Source organism: Lactuca sativa, chromosome 7 (assembly GCF_002870075.4).
Source record: "Lactuca sativa cultivar Salinas chromosome 7, Lsat_Salinas_v11, whole genome shotgun sequence".
NCBI lineage: Eukaryota > Viridiplantae > Streptophyta > Magnoliopsida > Asterales > Asteraceae > Lactuca > Lactuca sativa.
Window position 1 is genome coordinate 93,563,914 of NC_056629.2, and position 26,571 is coordinate 93,590,484.

At 32.8% G+C, this 26,571-nt stretch overlaps 1 protein-coding gene across 1 annotated transcript; it reads left to right on the forward strand.

Moving 5' to 3' along the window:
* Positions 1-23,114: 23,114 nt before the first annotated feature.
* On the forward strand, positions 23,115-24,006 carry LOC111912146 (uncharacterized). Its single transcript, XM_023907882.3, has one exon. It carries the CDS (start codon positions 23,405-23,407, stop codon positions 23,792-23,794), a length of 390 nt encoding a protein of 129 aa, XP_023763650.1. The 5' UTR covers positions 23,115-23,404; the 3' UTR covers positions 23,795-24,006.
* Positions 24,007-26,571: the final 2,565 nt, after the last annotated feature.

The window sequence follows — 26,571 nt, forward strand, 5'->3', positions numbered from 1 at the left end:
GTGTATTATACCAGAATGTGTTATGCTACAATGTATAAAGTGTTGCTTAAAAATAATATTCTCTCATCATAGATTAGTGTTTTTGTTAGATTTTGATGTTTTTGTACCAGAATGTGTTTTTGTATCAAACAAACCGGGTTGTTAAGATTAACTTTGATTCTCCCTTTTATTAACTTTATCAATACCAATAAAGGTATAAGCAAGTCACTTCGTATGGATGTGTCCTGATTTCTAAAATGAAGGACTATAAACGTACACTACACACCAAAATATTTATTTTCTTTTGTATTGCGAGGGTTACATTTATTTGTTGCCGTAAAACCGAACGATAACAATATGCATATGTTTTGTGTTACTTGAAATCTAACATGTTTCCGTATAGAACTTATTGCCGAATGAGAAACTATTTTTCGCCGCCGCTTTGCGCGGGTCTACGGCTAGTATATATATATATATATATATATATATATATATATATATATATATATATATATATATATATATATATATATATATATATATATATATATATATATATATATATATATATATATATATATATATAACGTATTAACTTTTCACAAACCAAGGAATTTGACGAAAATCCAATAAAATTCAAATTTTATTAACGGAGTTTGGTTCAAGATAACGGGAAAAGTTTCAGGTTGTCACATCATCCCCCCGTTAGAGGGAATTTCATCTCGAAATTCAAACATAGAATACAAATCATGGACTCGGAAAGAGATGCGGATTTTCTGTTTCATTTGATCTTCGCGCTCCCAAGTGAATTCAGGTCTCCTCTTGGCATTCTAGCGAACCTTCACTATTGGTATGCGACTTTGTTTTGTTCGTTTGATCTCTCGATCCATAATTTCGACTAGTTCTTCCACGAAGTTAACGTTCTCGTTGATCTCGATCTCGTCGAGAGGGATCACAAGGGTTTCATCGGATAAGCACTTTTTAAGATTCGAGACATGTAAGACATGATGATTATTGTTAAGCTCTTGTGGTAAACAAAGTTTGTATGCTACGGGACCGATCCTAGCAAGGATCTCGAATGGTCTTATGTTTCTCGGATTTAGCTTTCCACGCTTTCCAAAGCATATCATGCCTTTCTAGGGTGAGACCTTCAATAGAAAACGTTCACCAACCTGGAATTCCAAGGGTTTTCGTCTCTTATCGGCGTAGCTCTTCTTTTCATATCTCGAAGCTTTTAGTCGTTCCCGGATTTGTACGATCTTTTCTATGGTTTCGCGGATGATTTATGGGCCTATGAGAGTGTTGTCGGGAACTTGCCCCTTAACTAGCTGCGTATCGCCCACCTCGGCCCAGCACAGAGGGGATCTGCACTTACGGCCATACATGGCTTCAAACGACGCAGTCTTGATACAGGTGTGATAACTGTTGTTGTAGGAGAATTCAACCATGGGCAAGTGGATGTCCCACGACTTACCGAAATCTATGACACATGCTCTCAACATGTCTTCCAAGGTCTGAATGGTCCTCTCACTCTGCCCGTCTGTTTGTGGATGGTAAGTTGTGCTCATATCCAACTTAGTTCCAAGAGCTTTCTGCAGTGACTGCCAAAATCTCGAGGTGAATCTACTATCCCGATCGGAGATAATGGACACAGGCACACCATGCAGACAAACTATTTCTTGGATGTAGATTTGTGTAAGTCTTTCCATCTTGAAAGTTTCTTTGATTGGCAGGAAGTGGGCGGATTTAGTTAGTCGATCGATAATTACCTATATGGTATCTTACCCACTCGGAGATTTAGGCAATTTAGTAATAAAATCCATATTAATCCTCTCCCACTTCCACTCCGGTATTCCCGGCTGCTAAAGCAAACATGTGGGCTTTTTATATTGGACTGTATTAATTGCATAAGTTCTAATCTTGTTGAAATCCTTTTTGTTTTAGTCCACAAAGTCTTTTGTGTTTGGCTTCTATTCCTCCCTCCCTCCTTTGAAAACTTTTAAAAATCATAAAAACGTAGGGGTATGAACTCACTGTTCGTTGTGTGCAAGCATTGAACTGGAAACGAATACCGTCGAGTTGTTGTACGTGGCGCTTAACGGAATCCTAATAACAATTAAGTACATATATGTATCTAAATTAGCGATTTCGTTAGATAAAGTGTTAGAAAAACACTTGCTTTCGATTAAGGAATGTTACCGGGACTTGATTGAATCGAGGAAAGAGGGTTTTCAGTCTAATAAACCACTTAGGAAGGGTTTACAACCGTGAATGGGGTTTACGGCCGTGAACAGGCATTACGGTCGTGAACTGTCTTTCGAAGGGTTTACGCCCGTTGAAGGTTCGAAGTGTTTACAGCCGTAAACTCAAGAACAAGGGTGCTGGATTCGAGGAAAAATGTGTTCCGGATGCTCGACTCCCAATGTCGATTTTCGATGATTTTTGGAAGAATAAGGATGTTTTTGGGAGTTTACGGTCAAAATTCTAGAGAGAGAAAGAGAGAGTCTTCAGCCAAGAATTTTAAAAGGAAGGTGGTGGTCTCATATATATATACATATATATATATATATATATATATATATATATATATATATATATATATATATATATATATATATATATATATATGCTGGGGGTATGGTCGGGGGTGGGGTCTACTTGGAATCGACCGCAAACGGGTTTACGGTCGTACATGGGTTTACGGCCATAAACTCGTTCTGGCCACAAACATGTTGGTTTTTCGTTAAAAATTCGAGTTTTCGTGTGATTTCCGCGTTTCAACTCGCACGTAATCTAATTATATATATATATATATATATATATATATATATATATATATATATATATATATATATATATATAGAACGTAAAAACTTTTCCCAAACCAAGGAATTTGACGGAAATTCAATAAAATTCAAATTTTATTAACGGAGTTTGGTTCAAGATAACGGGAAAAGTTTTGGGTTGTCACAACATCTAAGGCAAAACCATTTATTCATAGACAATAACTCAAAACCAGAGTTATAAGGAAAGGGAATTAGTAATCTCGAATCATAAAATTGTTGATATGTGTGTACAGTCACTCCCTCACATTCCCACAAACTAATAAAGCACCTGAAAAACATTTAATCTGCAAGTGTAAGCCAAAGATAAATGAGTTCCCCAAAATAACATATACATCAATAACATAAAAAAGTAAAAATTGGTCCATAACAACCCCGAGTTTGTAACAACTCAACTTATGAAACCCTAATGTGCCTTAGGACTTAGCTTTTGGGCCTAATTGGGTTGTGAGGGGTTAGAAACCCTAATTAGGGTTTAAAAACACTAATTTTGGATATGGGCTTTGGACTTATCGGGACCCACATTTGGGCCATTGGAATGGAATTGTGAATTACACCCGACCACACTACATGATTGACCCAATAAATTAATGGACTTAATGAATTAAGTCCTTAATGGGTTAAGTAAGAAACACTTAACCCTAATCGTCATTTTATATGAAAACCCTAATTTCACTTAGGCCTTGAGTTGGGCCTTTCTATTGGGCTTTGATGATTGGGCTACTAATGGGCCATCCAAGAACAAGCATATGGACTAGAATATTAGTTTGGGCTTTAGGGTAAGGCCCATTGGACAGGCTTGGGCCCAATTGGGAAAATTTGACCATAGATGGGCCATAACTATGCCTTGATGATTTCGAGATATTGGACCAACAGAGTGTCCAGTTTTGGTCCAAGAATAAATGGTTGGGCCTTAAGGCAAGACCATGTAGTGGTTTGGGCTGAATTTGGAAAATTGGGCCATAGTTGGGCCTTGGTTCATTATTAGACTTTGGGGCCTTTGGATTCGGCCTTAGGCTTGAATCAAGGTAAGATAGGGGTAAAGTAGTCTTTTACCCCAAGCATGGACTTATCGATATGTGTTGGAACCTAATTATTAATTGGGTGTTATTTGATGTTGACAAATTCAGGAATCTATCATCCAGCAGCTACGGTATTGTCAGGGGGACTTCAGCAGTAGGAACGGGTCCAAGGCACCAAGTCCGGTCCATTTAGTTAGTAGTAATTCCGGACTATGGTCCAATGTCGGGCGGGGCCCGATGCAGGTTTATATGCATTTTCGAATTTCGATAGGATGTCGGGTTAAGCCCGAGGAATGTTTGTATGTTTGATTTCTCCATGATTCTTGCATGTGTTTGTTGTATGTTTTTGGACTTCGGTCTGATGTCGGGCGGCGCCCGAGGAATGTTTATATGTTTATGTTATGTGTTTATGTTTATATGTATATGTTGATATGCTTATGTATACCGAGCTTTGCTCGATGTCAGGCGGGGTCCGATGTAGTGGGCTAGGCCCAAGTTATGTTTATGTTACGTGTATGTTATATGCTTGATGATATGTTATATGTATATCGGACTTTGGTCTGATGCCAGGCGGGGCCCATTGTAGCGGGCAAGGCCCAATGTGATGTTTATATGTTTATGATTATGTGATTATGGTTATGTAATTGTTGATAGATCATGTGTATACTAAGCTTCGCTCGATGCCGGGCGGGGCCCGAGATGTGTTTGTGTGACATGTGTATGGTATGTGATAGATTGGGGAGACTCACGAAGATTCGTGCTTACAGTTTTTAGTTTTGGTTTCAGGTACCTTGGTTTACAAAAGTGGAGCTCGGGATGATTGCAATGCACACACCATTTCACTACTAGAAAAACAACCTTTTACGACGCACAATTTATGATACGCATTGATTTACAATACGCAAAGGTGTGTGACCTGAAAATAATGTTATCTCTTTATAAATTTTAAGGATCTAGGACGGACATTTTTGCGTGCCCTTAAATTAGTGTCTAAAAAAACACGGAGGGCGCCTATAATAAAATGTGTGTCGTCTGAGAGTGTCGCTTTATAAATTTTAATGGAAACGTGCGTTCCATCCTTTAATTGCAAGGGGGGAATGAAATCCTAAAAAATTAAAAACCCCGCCTTCCTTTTTTTTCTCCTTTCCCTCTTGCCCTAATTATCGACGCTCTTCATTTCCCCTCCTGACATTGACTGCCACCTGCTTCTTCCCTCGCACCTCAACCATTGTTGCCCTAATTTGAGATTTTTAGTAGTTAGGGTTTTTTGTTATGTAGTATTGTGAGTGTATATATTTATATGTTCTGTATTTTTTCTAGGTATGTAAAAGAACGGGTCATCAAGTAGGGTTTCAAGGACCTACTTACATCGATTGCCCGATGAAACCATGTTTCCTCTGCAAATTGCCTGGTATTTTTCTCATTCAACTTGAATTACATGTCAGTCAATTGTAATAAGTAAGATGTATCTCTCAATTGAGAAAGCGATTAGTTGATGATTCTGATGATTTTGGTTTCCTGTGATTCTGAAGGTCACACAACGATTAATTGTCCCCACCGAGTAGCTATGGAGTTTGGGGTTTTTCCAACTTCTCGCAAACGCACAAACAACTCTTTGGATTATGTATTTGAACGCCAAGTTCGCCATAGAGTTCCTTCTGTAAGCTTTTTGGCTTCGTTTCATCTTATAATCATTCTATTTAATCAAAACCAGTAATTGTGGTTCCCCTTTCTCATTGTGTTCATGTTCGCTAAATTCTTCACAATAGATAAAATCAGATTTTGTGATCCCAGATGAAGTGAAATGTGCAATAATCAGATACCATAGCAAATGTGTTACATGCTTGGAGTTCCATCCAACCAATAACAACATTCTCTTATCAGGTGACAAGGTTAGTGATAAGATTTTCTATAGCTGTCAATTGGATTTATCTTAGGGCATTCCCGGTCGTTGACGACTGTCAAGGCAACATTAGGGCAGGCCATCTCTAACTACTAAAAATCTCAAATTTCTTTCATCTAAGCAAGCACTATTTGACTTAGCTGCTTTTCGTCAATTTTATCAGGTTTATAGATGAATTTATTTTGAAAATCCATGGTTTTTGTTTGGCGTTTCTTATGCTGGAGCTCTTAGTGCATAGTTTTGTTTGAAGTTCCCTCATCTCACATGTGGGAGTCTTGCAAGTTCTGCTGCATGGTTTCGTTTTGTCATCAGGTCTTGCGGAGGGTAAAGGGTTTTTTCTTCTTTCGATTAGCTTAGATATGGTTCAGGGGATTAATTTATCCGTTTAGAAGGTTAATTATGTTCATTCTTCACCTATTCCTTCGTATAGCTACTACAGGACGTCTCTCTCAAGGTCCAGATCAAGCTCAAGGAATCGGTAGTGTACCTATTCCTCTTGCAAATCTCCTTGGAATGTACCAAATTAAGGTAGATTTTAGATTATATAAAAGAGTTCCTTTTTTTATTGGTATCACTTCTTTGTGAACATAATTTTCTTTGCAGTCTGAGCTTGAGAATTTGTCCTTCATGTACACAAATCCGCAAGAGTATGCTAAAGTCAAGAGACGAGTTGCAGAACTCTATAAAGAACAGAAGAAAGAAATCGAAGAAGTACTTTCCTACAATAAAATCGAATCATTGTCATATGTGAAATTAAATTTGTTAAAGTCTATTATTATTACATCTGTTTCCTGGCTGATTATTATCTTTCTCTGTTAGGCAAATTAAATTTTGATTAAAAAGATTGAAGATGATCAGTTCTTAGACCTTATGACTATGAAAATTGAAGTGCGTTCTGTCTATAAGGAACCTTACAGGTATGGTGATGGATCAACCTCTTTTAAAGTTGCATCTACATCTAGTTTTATTCTCCTGACATGCTTTTTGTATTTGGTTTAACAGCTGAGGATCATAATCAAACCCAAGCCTTGTGTTGGTGTAGGGCCTTTATGTAATGCACAACAGATGATAAAGTTTACATTTTACAAATACTTGGTGCACAACTTTTAGAAGAACATTATTACTTATAAATGCTATTCATTGCAGATTTGCTACCATGTCCTTGGGTTGGTATATGGGATCTGGACCCCCATACCTCGAGCTGTGTGTATCTTGACCTTTTTGCCCTTGATTCTAATTGGTTTTTAGCTCCTTGTCTAATTCATTTACACCTTTTTTCATAGATGAAAGACTATATTGGTTTTCATTTACACCTTGTAGATTAGTTATTCTTTCAGCTACCACATCATTCTGTATGTTTTTTAGTTAGAAAATTATATATTATTCGTGTTTATATTGTATTTTCTCTTTAGGAATAATATAGAAAAACACTTGTACTTTCAACATTTTATTGATTTAACACTTCACTCTTTTCAGTACTGATTAAACCATTATACTTTTTGACCACATAAGAAAAAACCATTTTCCTGTTACTTGGTTTTCATATAACCAAGTGATTAAGGATCAGGATTGGGTAAGTACCTCTATATATGCTGGAATCAAAATAAAACTTTTTGTTTTGTCTAGTTCAACGGAATAGACTCAATGGACATTCCAGAAAACCCTAATTACTTATTTTTCTCTATATGTATGAGTGATGAGTATGATCTGTTAAATTTTGATAAACTCGGGCAGCATGTTAGGCGTGCAGTTGTTTTGGCTTTGAGTATAGCTGGCCACAACAAGCCAAATCTCATCAAGGGCCTTCTTCCAGAACTCTTGCCACTTCTTTATGATCAGACAGTTATTAAGGTAAGTAATGTATCGTATATACCCTTGTAGTTAGTTATCAATGAAATTAAATATGTAGTGATTAAATTGATGAATATATTGACAGAAAGAACTGATACGAATGGTGGATGTTGGACCTTTTAAACATACAGTTGATGATGGTCTTGAGTTGAGGAAAGCAGCTTTTGAAAGTGTAGATACATTGCTTGATAATTGTCCTGACTAGTTGAACCCTTCTTCTTTCATTGTCCCTTACCTTAAATCTGGTCTTGATGGTAAGTAACCTCTCATAAATATCGTCTTTAAAAATAATTTTGTTCCATCCAAAAAAGTGAAATCTCTACATCCTCATCTTATTATTGAAAAAGACTTAAATGCCCTTCCCATCAAAAGTAGCCCTAGAAAGCTTGTCCAGTAACCTCAGGCTACATTTGTTATATGGCTTCTTTTGATGAGGAGGGCATTTACGTCTCTAACACTAAAAAGTATCCATGCCCCAACTTGTTTTTTCGGAACAGAAACTTTATTGGTCCTGGTCTGTCCTTTAATTTGGTCAACTATTCTGACACATTTTGTAATTTGGTCGACTGTTCTTAAATCATATCTTCAATAATATATAAATAATTATTTGTTCATTCCAGATCATTACGATGTGAAGATGCCTTGCCATCTTATCCTCTCCACACTTGCTAACAAGTGTCCTTTGGTTGTCTTAGCAGGTTGTTATTCATGTGTTTTTTTTATTGGAAGTTTAGCTAACAACTATTAATGAATGGTAGTTACTTATACGGATTTTTCAACATTTATTACATAGTTCTAGATTCATTGGTGGATCCTCTCCAGAAAACAGTCAACTTCAAGCCCAAACAAGATGTTGTAAAACAAGAAGTTGATCGCAATGAAGACATGATTCGAAGTGCCCTTAGAGATGTTGCATTTTTGAATCATATAAGGTGTGTTTTATTCTTTTTTTTATTTATTTAGAAAATTATATTTTCAAAATACCTAACCAGTTATAGGTTTGTTTATTTATTTATTTGGACAATGTATTTTTTCCAAAGTATAATGGTGTAATAGCAAAAATGTAAGCGTAATTCTAACTAGTATGTTTTTTTTTGTTTGTTTTTTGTAGTGGAGGAGATTGTAGCCAAAGATCCATCTTTTAATCAACGAAATATTCAAAACATTTTTCACTATTTCCAGGTCAGTTGTATAACTTATGTTGAACTCGTATAATAAGTGGAATGAATGTGATAAGAAAGTACTATTCTTTTATACTTTTATTGTTTATTTGTTAATGTATTCTTTGACTAGTCAAATGTACAAGATATCTGAGTGGTAAATTTTTGAACTTGATTATAGGATATAACTTCAGCTGCAAGGACACTTTTCATGAATGTCATAAAGCAAAGTGCTTGAATACTTGAACCTGGAATTAAGAAGTTTATTTTATCATCAATTTCAGGAGATAACAATTTTTCGAATCCTCCAATTGATTACCATGAAGTTATCTATGATATTTAACGTTGTGCCCCTCAAGCCTTATCAAAAATTGTCCCAAACCTTAAAAGAGAGCTACAGGTAATCAGCAGTCACATAATTTTTGTATATTTTTAGTAAAATTATATTTATTTGGTTCATTTTTGCAAGTAAAGGTAAAGCTAAATTTTGGTATTTATATTTTATAGACAGATAAAATAGACCTTCGTTTAAAGGCAGTCAAACTGGTGGGAGATCTTTTTTCTTTCAAGGGATCTTCCATCCCTCAAACATTTCATCCAATCTTTTTGGAGTTTTTGATGAAATTTAATTATAAAGTTGTTGAAGTTCGGATGTCAGTTGTTGAATATGCCAAGCTATGTTTGTTATATGATCCTTTAAGAACAGAAGCTCCTCAATTACTTGGTATGTCTTCATGTTATTTAATATCTCATAGGGCTAAATGCAAGAAAAAACTAAGTAATTTGATAATTATTACATTGCTATGTTTCACATTTAACCCTGTTTTCTAATATTGTTTTGGTTGAACATGTTAGCTTCCCTAAGTGACAAGTTGTCAGTAGGGGTAAGTGTAAGCAATCAATATAATATATACCACCTAAATTTCTTTGTTTCCTGATTACAGATGAACATGATCAAAGTTTCAAACATTATGGGGATTGATCCAAAACCATTTGATCCAAAGACATTTGTTGAAGAGGATGCATTTGTTGCTGATGAATCTGAACACAAAAAACAGATTCGTTTGGAGAACAATATTGTTTGCTACAGGGCTGTGAGAAATCCTGATGGAACAAAATCTGTAAGTTTATATTGGATTGGAGTTCCAAGCAATCTGTTTTGAACTTTTAATGAAGTTTTTTTATCATGTTTATGGTCTTCTTTTTTTCTTATGAATCTCTTTTTTGCAGTATGAAAGCAATGCACGGTTTATTAGATGGTCAGATGGCAGCTTACAGTTACAGATTGGGAATGAAGTTCTTGACATTTCTGTGCAATATGCTCAGCATGATCAAGCTCATCTTTTTCTTCGACATGAAAAGGTATGCATATATATATATATATATATATATATATATATATATATATATATATATATATATATATATATATATATATATATATATATATATATAAATCAATCTTTCTTCATGAAGTTCTTGACTATAGATCTCCCATTGTGAAAAAGACATGAATGCCCCCATCCTCATCAATGGTAAGTTTTTTGTCTTGAGCTGTTTATATACTATTGGTTCCCTTCAATTACTCATCTCCATTATGGAATGCAAGTTGTGCATAATATCAATTAGTTATGTGCCAGGGCAGCCTTCCAGGTATGGTGGTATGTTTTGTGCTGATTAATTGTCACTCTCTAGATATGTATATGTATATATATATATATATATGTATAGAAAGGAATTTTTTAACATGAACAAATGGTTTGGTTGGTTTTCTTTTCTGATTTGAACTGCCATACACTCCTGCAAATTCAAAAGGAAGATGGCACAGGTAAGGAGTATCCTTTGGGAGCTGCCCTTGAGGCCATCAAAAATACTTTGATTCAAGGCAATACAAAACTCTTATTGGTAGATCATTTTGATTCCACTCTCATACATACATACCATGTGTATTATTAATTAGTTGATATTGATATTGTACAACCGACAAGATTATTGTGTAGGATTTCTGTGTTGTTCTTCATCAAGAATTGGGATTCATATTGAAGCTAATAGACATGCTCATTGGTTGGATACATGAAGGGTTTCAAAGCTTCTTATGACAGCTTAATGATGAGTTACTTAAAAAAGAAGGTGCCCTTTATAACAATGTAGTATTAGGTTATATAGTTAGAGAAAACTTCTTAATAACAATGTACAATCAGATCCCTTTAATATCAATGTATTACAATGTATTGTATTTTTTGTATATGGTATTTTATTTTTTGTATATGGTATTTTATTTTCTATTATGAGACATGAAATGCAAATTTAATTTGAAAATCAGTAAACCTATAAATAATTTTTTTTTTTAAAAAAAATTACGATACGCAAAAATGTGTGTCGTCTTCATTTATGACATGACCTTTCTTGACAGGGGCTTCCTTGATACGCATTGCGTGTCATAAACACTCGCGTCGTAAGGTTACGACACACAAATGCGTGTCGTCTTCCTTTATGACAGGGCCTTCCTTGATACGCATTGCGTGTCATAACCGCGTGTCGTAAATGCGCGTCGTCTCTCTTTATGACAGGGCCTTCCTTGACGCGCATTTGCGCGTCGTCTGAGCGTTTTACGACGCGCAATGAGCGTCGTAAAAGGCTGTTTTTCTAGTAGTGTTTGTTTAGCATGGGATGTTATACTTTGATATATTTTGACAGATGTTATGATATTTTGAGATACATGGTTTATGACTTTTATATGATGGATCATATTTATGATTCTTATTAAATGAAATTAAACGAAATTTTTGGACTGTATTTTTAGGATGTTGCAATATATATGTGTATTAAAAGATGCTTCATATTCATATTCTACATATCAAATCCCGGTCATATCTCATTCTTTCAAGCAACTGAAGTCAGAATGCCATACACATCAAGTTCATCAAAGTGAAAGCAACATAGTAGTTAAATTATAACATGGAAATATCACAAAGCATATAGTAGCATCACAAATATCATATCATTATCAAGAACAAATAATGACATGGTCATCCTAATCTGAAGCAAATCACCATCTACGAATTGCACATTTCAATTATGCACCTTAGTGAGTTAAAACAATTAACTAACCTTCATAAAAAAAAAAACCATCCTTCCCACACTTCAAATCTTGTAGTACTTAAGGTATCAAGATTTCCCCTAATACAACACACATAAGTAGATAACTATAAGTCTATAAGATCAAAAATAGTTATTTTATACCTCAAACATGTAAACTAGTTACTAGGCCAAACTCTCAAATTTTGACCTAAAACAGCAACATGTTCAAGGCCACTTTAGCACCACCAAAACCTGAATAAATTACATATTTTTTTCATGTGCTAGTATTTTAGAGTTAAACTTTTTAGGAAGTCCTCATATAGGTCCATACCATTTTTCTAGAATTTCCTATGAATTTTACAAAACTCCATATTTGGGCTGCTAATTTCTGACCAATCAGTGAAAATCACCATTTTCACTTTGGTTAGAGACAACACCAGGTCATGGGAAAAATCAGGGACAAACTAGAATAAAATTTAAATTTGTAGAGTTTACAAATCATAAATCCGACTCGTGATCATTTTTCTAACTTTTTTACAAGATAGGGGCATAATAGGTATTTTCTAACAATTCACAACTTTGAGATTTTAGGGTTAATCAATAGCTTAACCCATTAATCCATAACCAAAAAAACGACTATAAATCTGAAAATTGAGTTCTTAACAATAACAGCATTTCAAGATTCAAAAGGTCAATTTTTGTCAAACCATGACTCAAAGTACATTGTTTTTAAGGGAAAAAATACATTGCTAAAAGAGAAAACACCATTGAGGAGTTGTGTTTCGTCCATCATTATGCCACATATAAAGAGCTTTAGAGAATGTTTTGAAGACCTTTAAATGGTTAAAAACATGGGAATTTTACAGAAAAATACTCAGTAAAATTGAGATAGAAATCAACACGAGTTTTAGCAACAATAAAGAAGTTAATGATTCCAAAACACTGAACAATTCATGGACATGATTAATAACACTTTTGAGGGTGTTCATAACAAGATTTTGAGAGCAATAAACCATCAAAATACACCCAATAAACTGGAGTTTAACCATATGAAGATTCAAATGTTGTAAGGAGCAAGAATATAAGATCAATAACACCAAAAATGAAGAAATTTAAAATGCTATCAACCAAATTTCATCAATTGGTGAATGAATTTCATAAGAAGGGAATCAAAGGCATAGCAAAATCAATTCCTAACCCCACTTAAGTCGCAAAATCGCAGCCCCTTCTCCTGTTCACCCTCTGGTTCGTTCTTGCTTGCACAATACCCTTTGTAGTCGTTTTTTCCTTTCTCCCTACAATTGACGATCGGTTTCCCTTTTTTTTTTTCTTTTTAGATACACTACAACAAGAGAAGAAGGCACAATCGATTGGTTTTTGGTCTACATAAAAAAAAACGCACGTACACAATTAAAAAAAACACATGATGCTTATTAGTGCACATTAAACCCATTGTTAATTCTTGGGTTTTCTTTTCTTGATTTTTCAATTAAGCCTCTTAATCGTCATTGGTAAATTCTAAACCCAATAACCCTAATAAATTAACAAATTAAGTTTTCTTTTATGACACACTTGCCCCTCAATTCCAATTAAGCCATTTTATGACTATAATTATCTTAAGTACCCCCCCCCCCCCCCCCCCCCCCCAATTAAACTTTTAGATTTAAATTAACACCCTTTTATTTGAATTTATAATTTTAAACCTCGAAATCAATATGAAAATTAATATTCAAGTAGCGGACTAGTTATGAAGAGCATTTGAAAATAGATAAATGAGGAGGTCAATCTTAAAATGCAAATCTTTTGCGCTAGTTTGTTTATACCTAATGTTATTGAAAGGAGCTTGTCCCTCGTTGTCTCCCTTATATTAAAATAGAACTTATAAAAGTTGTAGTTGATATCCTACTTTGCTAATGCACTTGAAGAAATGCTAACGATCATACACCTCTAAGAACCCACCTCTTTCAAGAGGAAATACAACGCTTTTGATCGGAAAATATTCATGAGAAGCTCCACAAACATAAACGTAATCTTTACTCCTACGTATGCCCTCGACTTCCCTAACCGGAGCTATAACAGCCCTTGATCACCATTGTGGTAAGGAAACCCAACCAGATAAATTGCACAAACCATACACCACTTGTGTTTGAGATATCTCACCAGTCACCATCACCTCTCTCTAACCCCCTTCATGTTTTTTCCTTTACAACAGACACCCTAGAAACATAGTTACGCTCTTACGTACATACACACATGCACACAACGGTTCTCAAAATAAAGCCTCTTCCAATACTGTACGAAACTTCAAAGATATTGTACAACTGTCCAATGCAGTTATAAATTGTGATTAAATGTTAAGGATCACAATGGCTGCCAGCTTGGCTTCGTTCCGGACAACTTGACATTGTAAACCGGATACCACCTGTTGTATGCGTATTTCAAATCAGACAACAACTAAAAAGTTGCAGTTATTAGATACGAAACAACAAGTGTAGCGAACCATTGCAAATTCTGTGGCTATTTTCTTATTATATATATATATATATATATATATATATATATATATATATATATATATATATATATATATATATATATATATACACGCGAGGGTTCATGCGAAAATACAAATAGTTTGCGAAAACGCGAAAACAAGGAAAAATTATGAGATTGTGCCACCGCAACATTATCTTTTTGGACAATAATTCATCCAAACTTTGAAATACATGATGATAATCGATAATAGATGAGAAATTGTGTCATATTAGCAAAGTATGATTTTTGACATTTTTATTATGAAAACATGAATTTAAAAATGGTTAAGGATGTGAAAAAAAAGTAATTATTAAAAACGTTTTATATTATCATAACACAATCCAATGTAAACTTATTATCTTTAATTTATTGTTAATAAATGAAAAAACATCATAAATGGTCCCTGTGGTTTCCCAAAATCTGAAGTTTATTCCCCATAGTTTAAAAACCTCATAGATGGTCTTTGTGCTTTCAAAATTTTTGACGACTGGTTCTTATTGCTAACTCCGTTAAGTGTATTTTGTTAACTAAAGGGCATTTTCGTAATTTCACTACCACAAGGACCATTTATGATGTTTTCTTTAAATTATTTTTTGAAAAAAAAAACTTTAATATAAATATTTAATTTATAAAAGCTCTCTCTCTCTCTCTCTCTCTCTCTCTCTCTCTCTCTCTCTCTCTCTCTCTCTCTCTCTCTCTCTCTCTCTCTCTCTCTCTCTCTCTCTCTCTCTCTCTCTGGAATGCCATTAAGGATTTGAAGAACAAACCCACGTTGATTTCTTTAACTCCTTCATCTGTTCTAAAACCTGCAACATAACCTTAGCGACGTTACCGATTTAACAACCTCATCGCCATAGTCTTGATCAGAATCGCGCTCCAGCACAACACCACCATCCAGATTCGAATCTAAAGGGTTCTCACGAGTTGTCGATTTCTTATGGGTCACTAGCAGAGGACCGATTGTGAGTGGTGAAGGAAAAAAGTACATGCAGTGAGCAAGGGAAGGGAGACAAGAGGATACCACCGTCTTCCACCTCCATACCTAAGTTGTTGATCTCCATCTCCAATATCATTTGAAACATGTCCCTCTCTCCATCGTCGGGCCTGAAAACCTCATAAGCCTCTCCTTTTTCATTGCCAGATCTGAATCCAGTATTGGAACAGATCTCGGCGGATGATCGAATGCGTTTTTCCCAAATAGGTCCTCCCCAAGAATTGTTTTTTAAAGATCTGCAAGAGATATCTTATGGGATCGATCCAGTGGAGGAGTACGGGTAACAATTTGAATAAGCAAATGAAGATTAATCCTAAGAAAATGAAAGTAAAAAATCTGAGCTTTGCTAGATACAAATAATGCCATCTGAATCTTTGATTTTTCTTAATAATTCCATCTCAATCTATGAGCTTTGCAAGAAAACGAAACTAAAAGATCTATGATTTTCTTAATCTCAATAAAACCATACTAAAACATGATCATGGCACAAGGTAGATGGGATCCATACTAGAACATCAGATTTAGCGATGGGACTCTACAATTCAATGAGAGGGATAGAGTGATTGGGTTTGGCAAATTTTGTGTTCTTCGATGGTGACCTAACAGCGCTGATGTTTCATAAAGGATCCATCGAGAGAGACCCACTGAGAAATGAAGAAGATTGTTATCTAGTATTAAACTCATATTTCCATGGAGGGTTTAAGGATTATCGAAGGAAAAGTGGGGGTAAGATTGGGTTAATGGCATCTAGGAGAGAGAGAGAGAGAGAGAGAGAGAGAGAGAGAGAGAAAGAAAGGGATAGAGAGAGAGAGAGAGATTTTATTAATTTTTTCTTTTTTTTCCAAAAAAATAAGATAAAGCATCAAAAATGGTCCCTATGGTAGTGAAATGACAAAAATACCCTTCAGTTAACGGACAAACTTAACGGAGTTAGCAATAAGGACCAATCGTCAAAAGTTTTGAAAGCACAGGGACCATTTATGAGGTTTTTAAATCGGGGACTAAACTTCAGATTTTGGGAAAGCATAGGGACCATTTATGATGTTTTTTCTTAATAAATTTATTTGTTATAGTACATGTGTTTAATTTTTATAAGATAAAATCTGTTTTCGTATTTTTGCAAAATATTTATATTTTCGCATGAACCTACTTATATATATATATATATATATATATATATATATATATATATATATATATATATATATATATATATATATATATATATATATATATACAAGGAACCAAGGAATCAATCGTAAGCGTCGGAAATCATAATGATCAACGGCCAAAGAAATGAATGTATATTTTATATTGCATGCACACACAACGGATTATACCAAAAAATCAACATCTTTATCAAAAAAACTCACCTCTTTTTTTCATTTAAAATTTTTTTAGGCCACATTTTTTATCAAAAAAAATACCGAATATACCGTTGTTCTCGATTTTTCTTCCTCTTTCCATAGAGATTCATATTGATATATAAAAAATGATTTTTTTTTTTTTGAAAAAAAACTCACTTCATTTTGTTAGTTTTTTCAATATTTAAGTTTATTTTTATAAAAAAAAACTAATTATACCAAAAATATTAATTTTTTGTACTCTATTAATAAGGATCAACACCGAAAAAAAAAAACCTCGAACAGTGTAGATTCATACTGTGAATCTAAACCGTAAATATTTCAATTTTCAATATTGACAATGTGAAAAAGTTCGATCAGTAATGTGAATCTGACTTACTATTATACACACTATGAAACTGAGAAAGTTTAAAAAATAAAAATAAAAAAACGTCGATCAGTGTAGATTCACACTGTTAATCTAAACTGTAAATATTTCAAATTTTAACATTCACAATGTGAAAAAACTCGATCAGTTCAGATTCACACTGTGAATCTGACTTACTATTATGCACACTATGAATCTGGGTATGTTCACAATGTGAATCTGAACAAGTTCACAATATGAATCTGAACAGGTTTACAATATGAATCAGAACTGAAACATAGTTTTTTTTACCCAAATATGAATCTATGTTTCAAAAGTATAAAAAAACATGAATTTTGATATATTTATTATTATTTTTTTCTATAAAAAAAATAGACCTTAACTTTTCAACAAAGAAAATGAAGTGGGTTTTTTCGAACAAAAAAAATTCATTTTTTTTATATATCATCACGGATCTTTTTGGATAGAGGACGAAAAATCGTGAACAACGGTATACTCGGTTTTTTTTTCCGACAAAAAACATGGCCTAAAAAAATTTTAAACGAAAAAAAGGAAGTGACTTTTTTATAATTTGGTACATGCACGACCATTGTGAAAGTCTACAACCCTTGTTTTTGCCGTTGATCGCTTTAAATTTCGACGTTTTGGATTGGTTCGTTAGTTCCTTAATTAATAATGGTTCTCTAAACTTTTCTATATATATATATATATATATATATATATATATATATATATATATATATATATATATATATATATATATATCTTGAAAAGCATTTAGCATGTTTTGCTGAATTTTAAGAGGTACAACCCTTAAAACATCATATACAAAAACTTTATGCATTTTGAAATCGGGTCAGATGAAAAAGTCAAGTAAATTTTGAATTTTTAAGACAAGATTGTGATGACCACTTCATACCATAATTTAAGGACTTACAACATTCAAACTTGGATCTCAATTATCTCGGCCTCTATCTCCTTAAATTCATTTAATTTTCACCATTGTTGCCTATCTGCTTTAGTGTTCTATCTTCTCCGTCATTCTCTCCTCTTCGGTATCTTGTTCTGATGATTTGGTTCGATTTTTTTGCAGAAGGTTTTGGAGGTGGTGGCTCTTAAATTAGCAACAACGCTCCCATATCTGGTAGTTTTAGATAACTAGGTAAGAACCCTAAATCAATTTATGTTGGAGAAATAGGTACACCGTTGGATTCATCACAACTTCATTTAATTGGCCCATGTGAACCTAATATTTATTTTTTCTCTATGGTATAACCATTCTTTTTCTCTCTATTTTGATCTTACTTTAGCAGATTTGTACCGATGTATAAAATTTATTTTATCTTCTGTTTATGATATTTAGTCATGGCTACAGAACACGCTAATCCTTTCTTATTTTGTAGATTTATGGGTTTTTTGTGTTCCTCTATAAAGCAAACTTGGGTACAATTTTTGTTTTGTGTTCCTATATCTGTAAGTCTTTTTTCCTTTCTCATTTTTTCTTATTCAGATCTCACCAGATCAAACTTTTATGTATTACCAAGTCAATTTGAGATATTGAAAGGAGTTAGTTAAAGCCTCAGCCTGGACCTCTCTCTATCTGGATTTTGATAAAAATATAAATTTTGCAGGTTTATTGGATTCTAGATACAAATTTATTGATATAAGTTTTCATCCTCAAAGATAATATTTGAAAGAACCCATGTTTGATATTCTCAATTGATTGAGGTAAGCTACTTTCTAATCATTTTTGTTTGTTTTTTTGGTGATTATAAAGGTAAATTTGATACATATTGATTATTATTTCTTATGTGATTATTCATCTCTCTCTCTATCTATCTATCTATCTATCTCTCTCTCTCCTTATAGGAAAATTGACAATTATGTCTTTTTATAGAAGATGAATAGCATCCCACTAGACTTTTACAATACATAACATACTGAGAAAATATAATGGCTTATAAAAGGTTACTAACTAAGGGATTCTGATATCGTTAATTAAAAATTAAGCTTATAAAAACAGGTAGATGAATCCACTGATAAATTCTTATAAATATTTAATGATTGGTTAAGTTGATTGTAGATTTGACCTATGAGTGTTATTACAGATAGTTCTATGTTTTCTTCTCAATTTAACACGAATGCTATGATTTTAACAGATTGAATTTATCACATTTTGTTTGACGAGACTTGATTATATCTTTTTTTAAATGGTAGATCTATGATTTTCTTCTATATTTTAATACAAATGCTATGATTTTAACATCTTGGATTTATATATAAGTTTATGTTTGTTTATTTACATTAAACTCTATAACTAATATTGTGTGTTATGATGATAGGGAACTTATTCAACAAAGAGGGCTGCCAAGAAATCACACAAATTTGTGACTGATCTAAAATTGAAGTCTGGTCTATTTGATCTAATAAATCACTCAATCTTGTGACTGTATTTTGTGACCTTTGTTGGAGCCTGATATACTTTATCCATCTATGACCATTTTACTCTTGTTGTATGTTTATAGGCGTTCTGTGCATTCATAAGCTGCTAGTGTAGAATCCTTTGGTGTTGTTGATGAAATTCTTTGCATCAAGCTCATCTGTAAAAGGTTGTTGAAGGGAGGCTTAATGGAAATCCTTCGTGGTGTGATAACGAAGTTACAACTGCTGTAATTTAACTTGAATTCCCTTGCTCATAAAAAAATCTAATTACGGTGATTATGCCATTGGAATTTTTTCTCAGAAATCAGACACGAGTTGAATGGTGTCTAATACAAGATTCAGGTTGCATTGTTATATTGGTTAGTAGAGGACTTTTCCTTTTCCTGTGTGTAAACTAATCATTAATAAATACCTATGTTATTCAGTTTTGCATTTTTTAAGTGCTTATCGATTTACAACTTTTTTTGTGTAGTACGCGGAATCAGCAAAAAACTTCATCACTTTGTGCCTCGATTTCAAATTTTTTGTTATTGTGGTTTACCTGTTTTCATTTTCCATCAATTATTCTTAATTTCTTTGTGTAATTGGCTAATTAGGTCTAGTATGGTATGGTCATATAATCCTGCTCCTTGTGCAATTTCCATTTACTCGAATTCTATTTTCACCTTCCCTACAACTATCTTTTCAGCTATTATCCATGGAACTATAATTGTTGTTGTAATCACCATACTTATCCTTTTCTTTTATTGTTACATTAGAAATTATAGTGTTACTGGAATTCAAAATGGTGAAAAGCATATTCTCAGTTTAAATATAGTTAAGAACTAAGAACTCAACTAAATGTTATTATATAGCATGCCATATGTTTCCGTTTTGAGCTATCTTATATGGAGTCAACATATCTTACCTTGGTATTAACAATTATTTACGATGATTACATGTTTAATTGCATCTTATGCCCGATTAAACCATTATTAGTCTATATATTACCCTATGACTATGTGAGTTGTTATAGTTTTTTGGTATCATTTGGTCTTTCTCTGACTTGGAATTCACCTTTTATTGCCAGAATAAGCATGAGTTTTCTAAAGTAATTAATATATTGGGATCAGTACCACAATCTAGTAAATCTCCTCTCTGTTTTAGTAAGTTAAATCTTCTGATATTATATTCATTTATCTTAAACATGTATATTAAAAAAAAGATTAGTATGATTGATGATTTAGTGGATTTATGGTAGGTGGGGGAAGTAGGAGAGCTATGAAAGATATTCCAGTGGAGAATTGATGACAAAAAAGTATTTAGAGGAAGAACTCTTTGTTTTGTTGCTATATTTGGTCGAATTTGTTGATGCTTGTGGCCTTGATCATGCCTTATAACTTCACATCCAAAAATGAAGGGCATTGTGCGTGAGTATGTCCAAGGTGCTGGGGAAATATGATCTGAGAGCTATAATGAACTCTTCATTCTTTTGCAAAAAGATATTGTCTACGAGGCTGTAAGGAGTCCTTTATTGTTCTTTGGTTTGTGCCTATAAGACACTACCCGGAGGGCCGAGACCAGGAGTACAACCCACAGTTGCTTTTTTTTTTCTTCTTCAGACATTTAATTACAAATATACTAGATTCCATGTGTAGAAGATTATATTATAAAGGTTGGACTTTTAGGGTTAAGTTACTAAGGGTGATTTGAGTTTCTTTAATATACGTGGTTTTTATATTATTGTCCAATATATGTATAATACATTTCCATTTTAATGTTCACTATTTGATGATCAAGGTCGCTTATAAGATATAAGATTGGATGGAGACTAAATCTTTCAAATCTTCTTGATGAACATCACTTAATGAAATCACTCAACATATTTAACATAAGGAAAAAAAAAATATGGATTTTGTTTCCTTGAATAAACATTTATGAAAATTTACTTATTTGCACTAAACCATTTTTAGAAAATGCAAAAAATAAAATAAAAATATATAGGTATTAAAATTCCAAGTTTGATCATATAATCATTTTTGTATCAAAATTCGAAAGTAATGCTTCGTTCTAAACATATAGATGTAATAATCTATTTGCGCAAAAACACTAATAGTTTCTTAAAACTAATTTCCGAAAGAAATTATTCGTACACATCGTTTGGCGCGGGAAAACGACTAATATATATATATATATATATATATATATATATATATATATATATATATATATATATATATATATATATATATATATATATATATATATATATATATATATATAGGGTGAGGTTCAATAGATTCAATAGAGAACCATAATTAACCAAGGAATCAATCGTGAGCATCGGAAATCATAACGATCAACGGCCAAGGAAATAGAAGTACACTTTTACATTGGACGCACACATATATCGGATTATACTAAAAAATCCACCATTTACAAAAAAAAAAAAAGCCACCAGTTTTTTTCGTTTAAAATTTTTTTAGGCCATGTTTTTTATCAAAAAAAAAAAACCGAATATATTGTTATTCACGATTTTTCGTCCTCTTTCCATAGAAAACGAACTATTTTTTCAAAAAAAAACTCAATTCATTTTCTTTAATGAAAAAAGTTAAGGTCTAATTTTTTATAGAAAAAAATTAATAAATATATCAAAATTCATACTTTTTGTACTTTTTAAACATAGATTCATATTCATGTTAAAAAAAAAACGATATTTCAATTCAGATTCATATTGTGTACTTGTTCAAATTTATATTGTAAACCTGTTCAGATTCACAGTGTGTATAATAATAAATCAGATTCACAGTGTGAATCTAAACTGATCGGAGCTTTTTCACATTGTGAATCTTAAAATTTGAAATATTTACAGTTTAGATTTACAATGTGAATCTATACTGATCGAGGTTTTTTTTTGTGAACTTCTCAGATTCACATTGTGCATAATCATAATGTAGATTCATAATGTGAATCTGAACTGTTCGAGATTTTTCATATTGTGAATGTTAAAAATTGAAATATTTACAGTTTAGATTCACAGTGTGAATCTACACTGTTCGATGTTTTTTTTAATCGATGTTGATGTTTATTAATAGAATACAAAAAATTAATATTTTTGGTATAATTAGTTTTTTATATATAAAAAAAAACTTAAATATTGAAAAAAATAAGAAAATTAAGTGGATTTTTTTCGAAAAAAAAATCGTTTTATATATATCATCATGGATCTTTATGGAAAAAGGACGAAAAATCGTGAACAACGGTATATTCGGATTTTTTTTTTCGATAAAAAACATGGCCTAAAAAAATTTTAAATGAAAGAAAGGAAGTGTGTTTTGTTATATTCCGGTAAACATTCGTCCATTATAAAAATTTGCAACCCTCCTTTTGCTATTGATCGCTTTAAATTCCGACGTTTTGGATTGGTTCTTTAAACTTTTATATATATATATATATATATATATATATATATATATATATATATATATATATATATATATATATATATATATATATATATATATATATATAATTTTTCTTACTATATTTGTAATTATCTGAAATATAAAAATACCCGTGTGGCTAAACTAAAATTAAAATATGTAGTCATCTCGCAATTCTAACCTGTGCAAAGTTTGCTGCCAGTGCCTTGTTCAGCAAATACATCTCTCAATAAAACTAGACTGTCATTGACTAGCCTAGCTCCAACATATTGTCTACTTTTCTTGCATTATTTTGTACCATTTTCCCAAGAAACATGAGACCCTAGATTCTTCAATCCAGTTCAAACAACAATATAACTTCTCAAAACTCCGACTCCGACCAATTTCAATTCTTTCCAACACCCATATCTCCCTCTTCTTCTTCATCGTCTCAAGAACCCCATGGGAGACTACAGATCAAGATCAAGATCATACACTTACAGTGATGAGGGAGATATGCAAATAGAGAGATACTACGGCGGAAATGGACCAAAAAGGTCAAATCTTGAACACAACCCACCTCATAATTTCAGGTCCTATAGTGTTTCATATGCTCCACCCCCTCAAACCAACATGGATCTTGTTGTTGCTCGCACTACAAGAGATTTTGAGTTCAAGAAAGGGAAGTCAACTGCAAAATCATGGAGTTTTAATGATCCTGAGTTCCTGAGGAAGAAGAGGGTTGCTGGCTATAAAGTCTACTCTGTTGAAGGAAAAGTCAAAGGGTCATTCAGGAAGAGTTTCAGGTGGCTTAAAGATAAGTACACACATGTTGTTTATGGATGGTGGTAGAATCAGAGACGCATATAACTTCTATCTTTCTCTCTATTCATGTATGCATATGGTCTACTGTTTTCGACTTTTCCCTGTTCTTTTTGTTGTTGATTTTGGGTTAAAAACGTAGAGTTTTTAGTTTTGTAGTATACTTGAGTACTAGTTTTCTATCTTGATTGAGTTTCTGGTTTGCTATTTCTGAAAATCGAAATCCATATGTTGCTTTTATATGTGTGATTGTATGTATCTTGGATCCTATGGTTGTGCTTGTATGACCAAACATTTCTGGGTTTACTATTTTAGTTTTATAATTTTTCTGTAGTAAATCTATTTTTAGTATTATTATTCTCATTAATTGTTCTTACCAATTTTCAGTAAATCTATTTTTTCTTTTAATACTAGGTCTTATCATGTTTATTGATTCGGTAGAATTTCTTTGGTGTTTTCATATTCCTCCATTAGATGGATGATGGCACGATCTTTTTGGCTTCAACTTTTGAATATATTGTCATCATGTCATGTACTCTTGTTTATGGCAAAAACGACAAAAGGTTGCTACTTTATTATTATTAATTTTTTTTTTATCGAAGGTAAGAGATAAATTATATGAGTTGAATGTAGTATTATTTTTAAATAAATTGTCATTTGCCAAATTTGAAGTAAACGCCTAGCTATTCTACTCACAAATTATATAAAAATTGCATATTAAATATGGGATAACTGACAACCGAATTTTGGGAGGAATAAGATTTTGAGATCTTTTAATTTCTATCTTTTAAAAAAAATCGAATCGAAAGAACAAAAAGAAATTTACTACTACAAAATTAAAACTTTTATTCAGTGAAAAAAATGTCTTAGTCCAAAGCTACTTTAAGTAATTCATATTTACATCTTTTACAAATATTTATATACAAATATTTCTTGCCAAACACATCCTATATATCAAGTGGCAAGGGCGTGTGTGTTGGGTTGAGTCATCTTTCGACTATTTTTTGTCTCGTTTAGTAAAACAAATTAGGTTTGATTTTTTTAGTTATGGATATATTGTTAACATTGCTGCATGTCATACTCAAAATTTGTAAGAAAGAAACTTATGTAGTTGAAATGAATATAATAATCGAAACAAAGTCGTGCACAAATTTGGACCTTTTACTAGTTAGACGTCTTTCTCTGGTAGTTTTTATTTTCTTATTTTTCTGAACGGCTTTCTCTTGTAGGTTTGATTCCAAATATTTGCTTGTGAATTTCAAATATTTGGTTGTGAATTCTCATACACACGAATATATAAAGTGGCGGTGGGCCAACTTACACAACAACCAATAATTGCAATGGATATTCTGTCTTATTATATTTTTACTTTGTGATATACCTGCACATCTGTACCGTTCTTGGGTCGGTTTCGAAACAGTCCTGTCATTTGTGGTTGGTATCGGAGCGGTTCGGTCTTTTTTTAGACCGTTCTCGTCTGATCTCAGGATGGTTTTTTTTTTCAGTTCGGTCTTTTATCAGACCCGCCTTTTTCGGTCCGATCTTTTTTGGGACCGGTCTCGGTCTTTTTCGGTCTGGTCTCACGGTCTTTCCGAGCGCAACTTTTGGTCCGGTTTTCGGGTTTTTTCGGCTTGATTTTGGTATTTGTTGGTTTTTTAGTTTTAGTTTCAAGTTTTTCCCCTAATATGTGATTAGCAAAAAAATGATAGAGTAAACTTTATTAAAAATGATACAATAGAGTTTAATAAAAGAAAATAAGAAAATAAAGTTACATAGTATCAGATTAAAAATTGTGTAATTAACACAAAATGATATATTTATAAACTTTGGCTAGTGGTCTTTCAGTCACGGACCGGTTTTGTGTCGGTCTCGGAACGGTCCGGTCTTTTTTTGGACCGGGTTCAAAATGGTCCGGTCTTTCTCGGACTGGTCTTCGACGGTCTCGAGCCAGTCTTTTTTTAGGATATGCCTTTTTCTGGTCTAGTCTCGTTTTAGACCGGTCAATTCTCGGTCTTTTTTCATGTTCGGTTCGAGAATGGCTCTTTTGTGCAGGTCCATTTATGGATAATATTGAAAAAAACGAATCAAGGGTTTAATTTCTTTTTAATAAGAAGAGAACTAAAACGGAAAAAAAGAATTTTGCCGATAAAAAAGTTGAAATGTAACGTATTTTATAATAGGAGGAAATGTAAATGGATTGGATTGGATGAATGTTGTAGGAAATTATATATATATATATATATATATATATATATATATGTATATATATATATATATATATATATATATATATATATATATATATATATATATATATATATATATATATATATATATATATATATATATAAAGAGAGAGGAAAAAAAATCATTTGAGAACTCATAGTTTACCAAAAATCCAAGAACTAAAAATGGAACGTTGGATCAAAAAAAATGATGGCCAAGATGCATTGTGGCATTTTTGTAAATACATAGATAAAATAAGACACGGGGGCCGGTATGATTTTAAAATGAATCATAGGGCATTTTAGGAGTAAAATAATTCTTTTGGTCCCCTGATTAAATCTCTCTCTCTCTCTCTCTCTCTCTCTCTCTCACGTCGTCTTCTTCACCGAATCACCCCTCTTCCCTGGATCAACCTCGATCATCGATTTCCTCCATGATATCCACCGCCTAACGCCGCTACCATGGATCTGGAAAACAAAATCCATTTCATCAATCCATTATATCATAAACCGGTCTCCAATGAAGATCCCCAATGATTGATAGATTGAACTACATGATGACTGTGTCCTTCTTCCCTATCA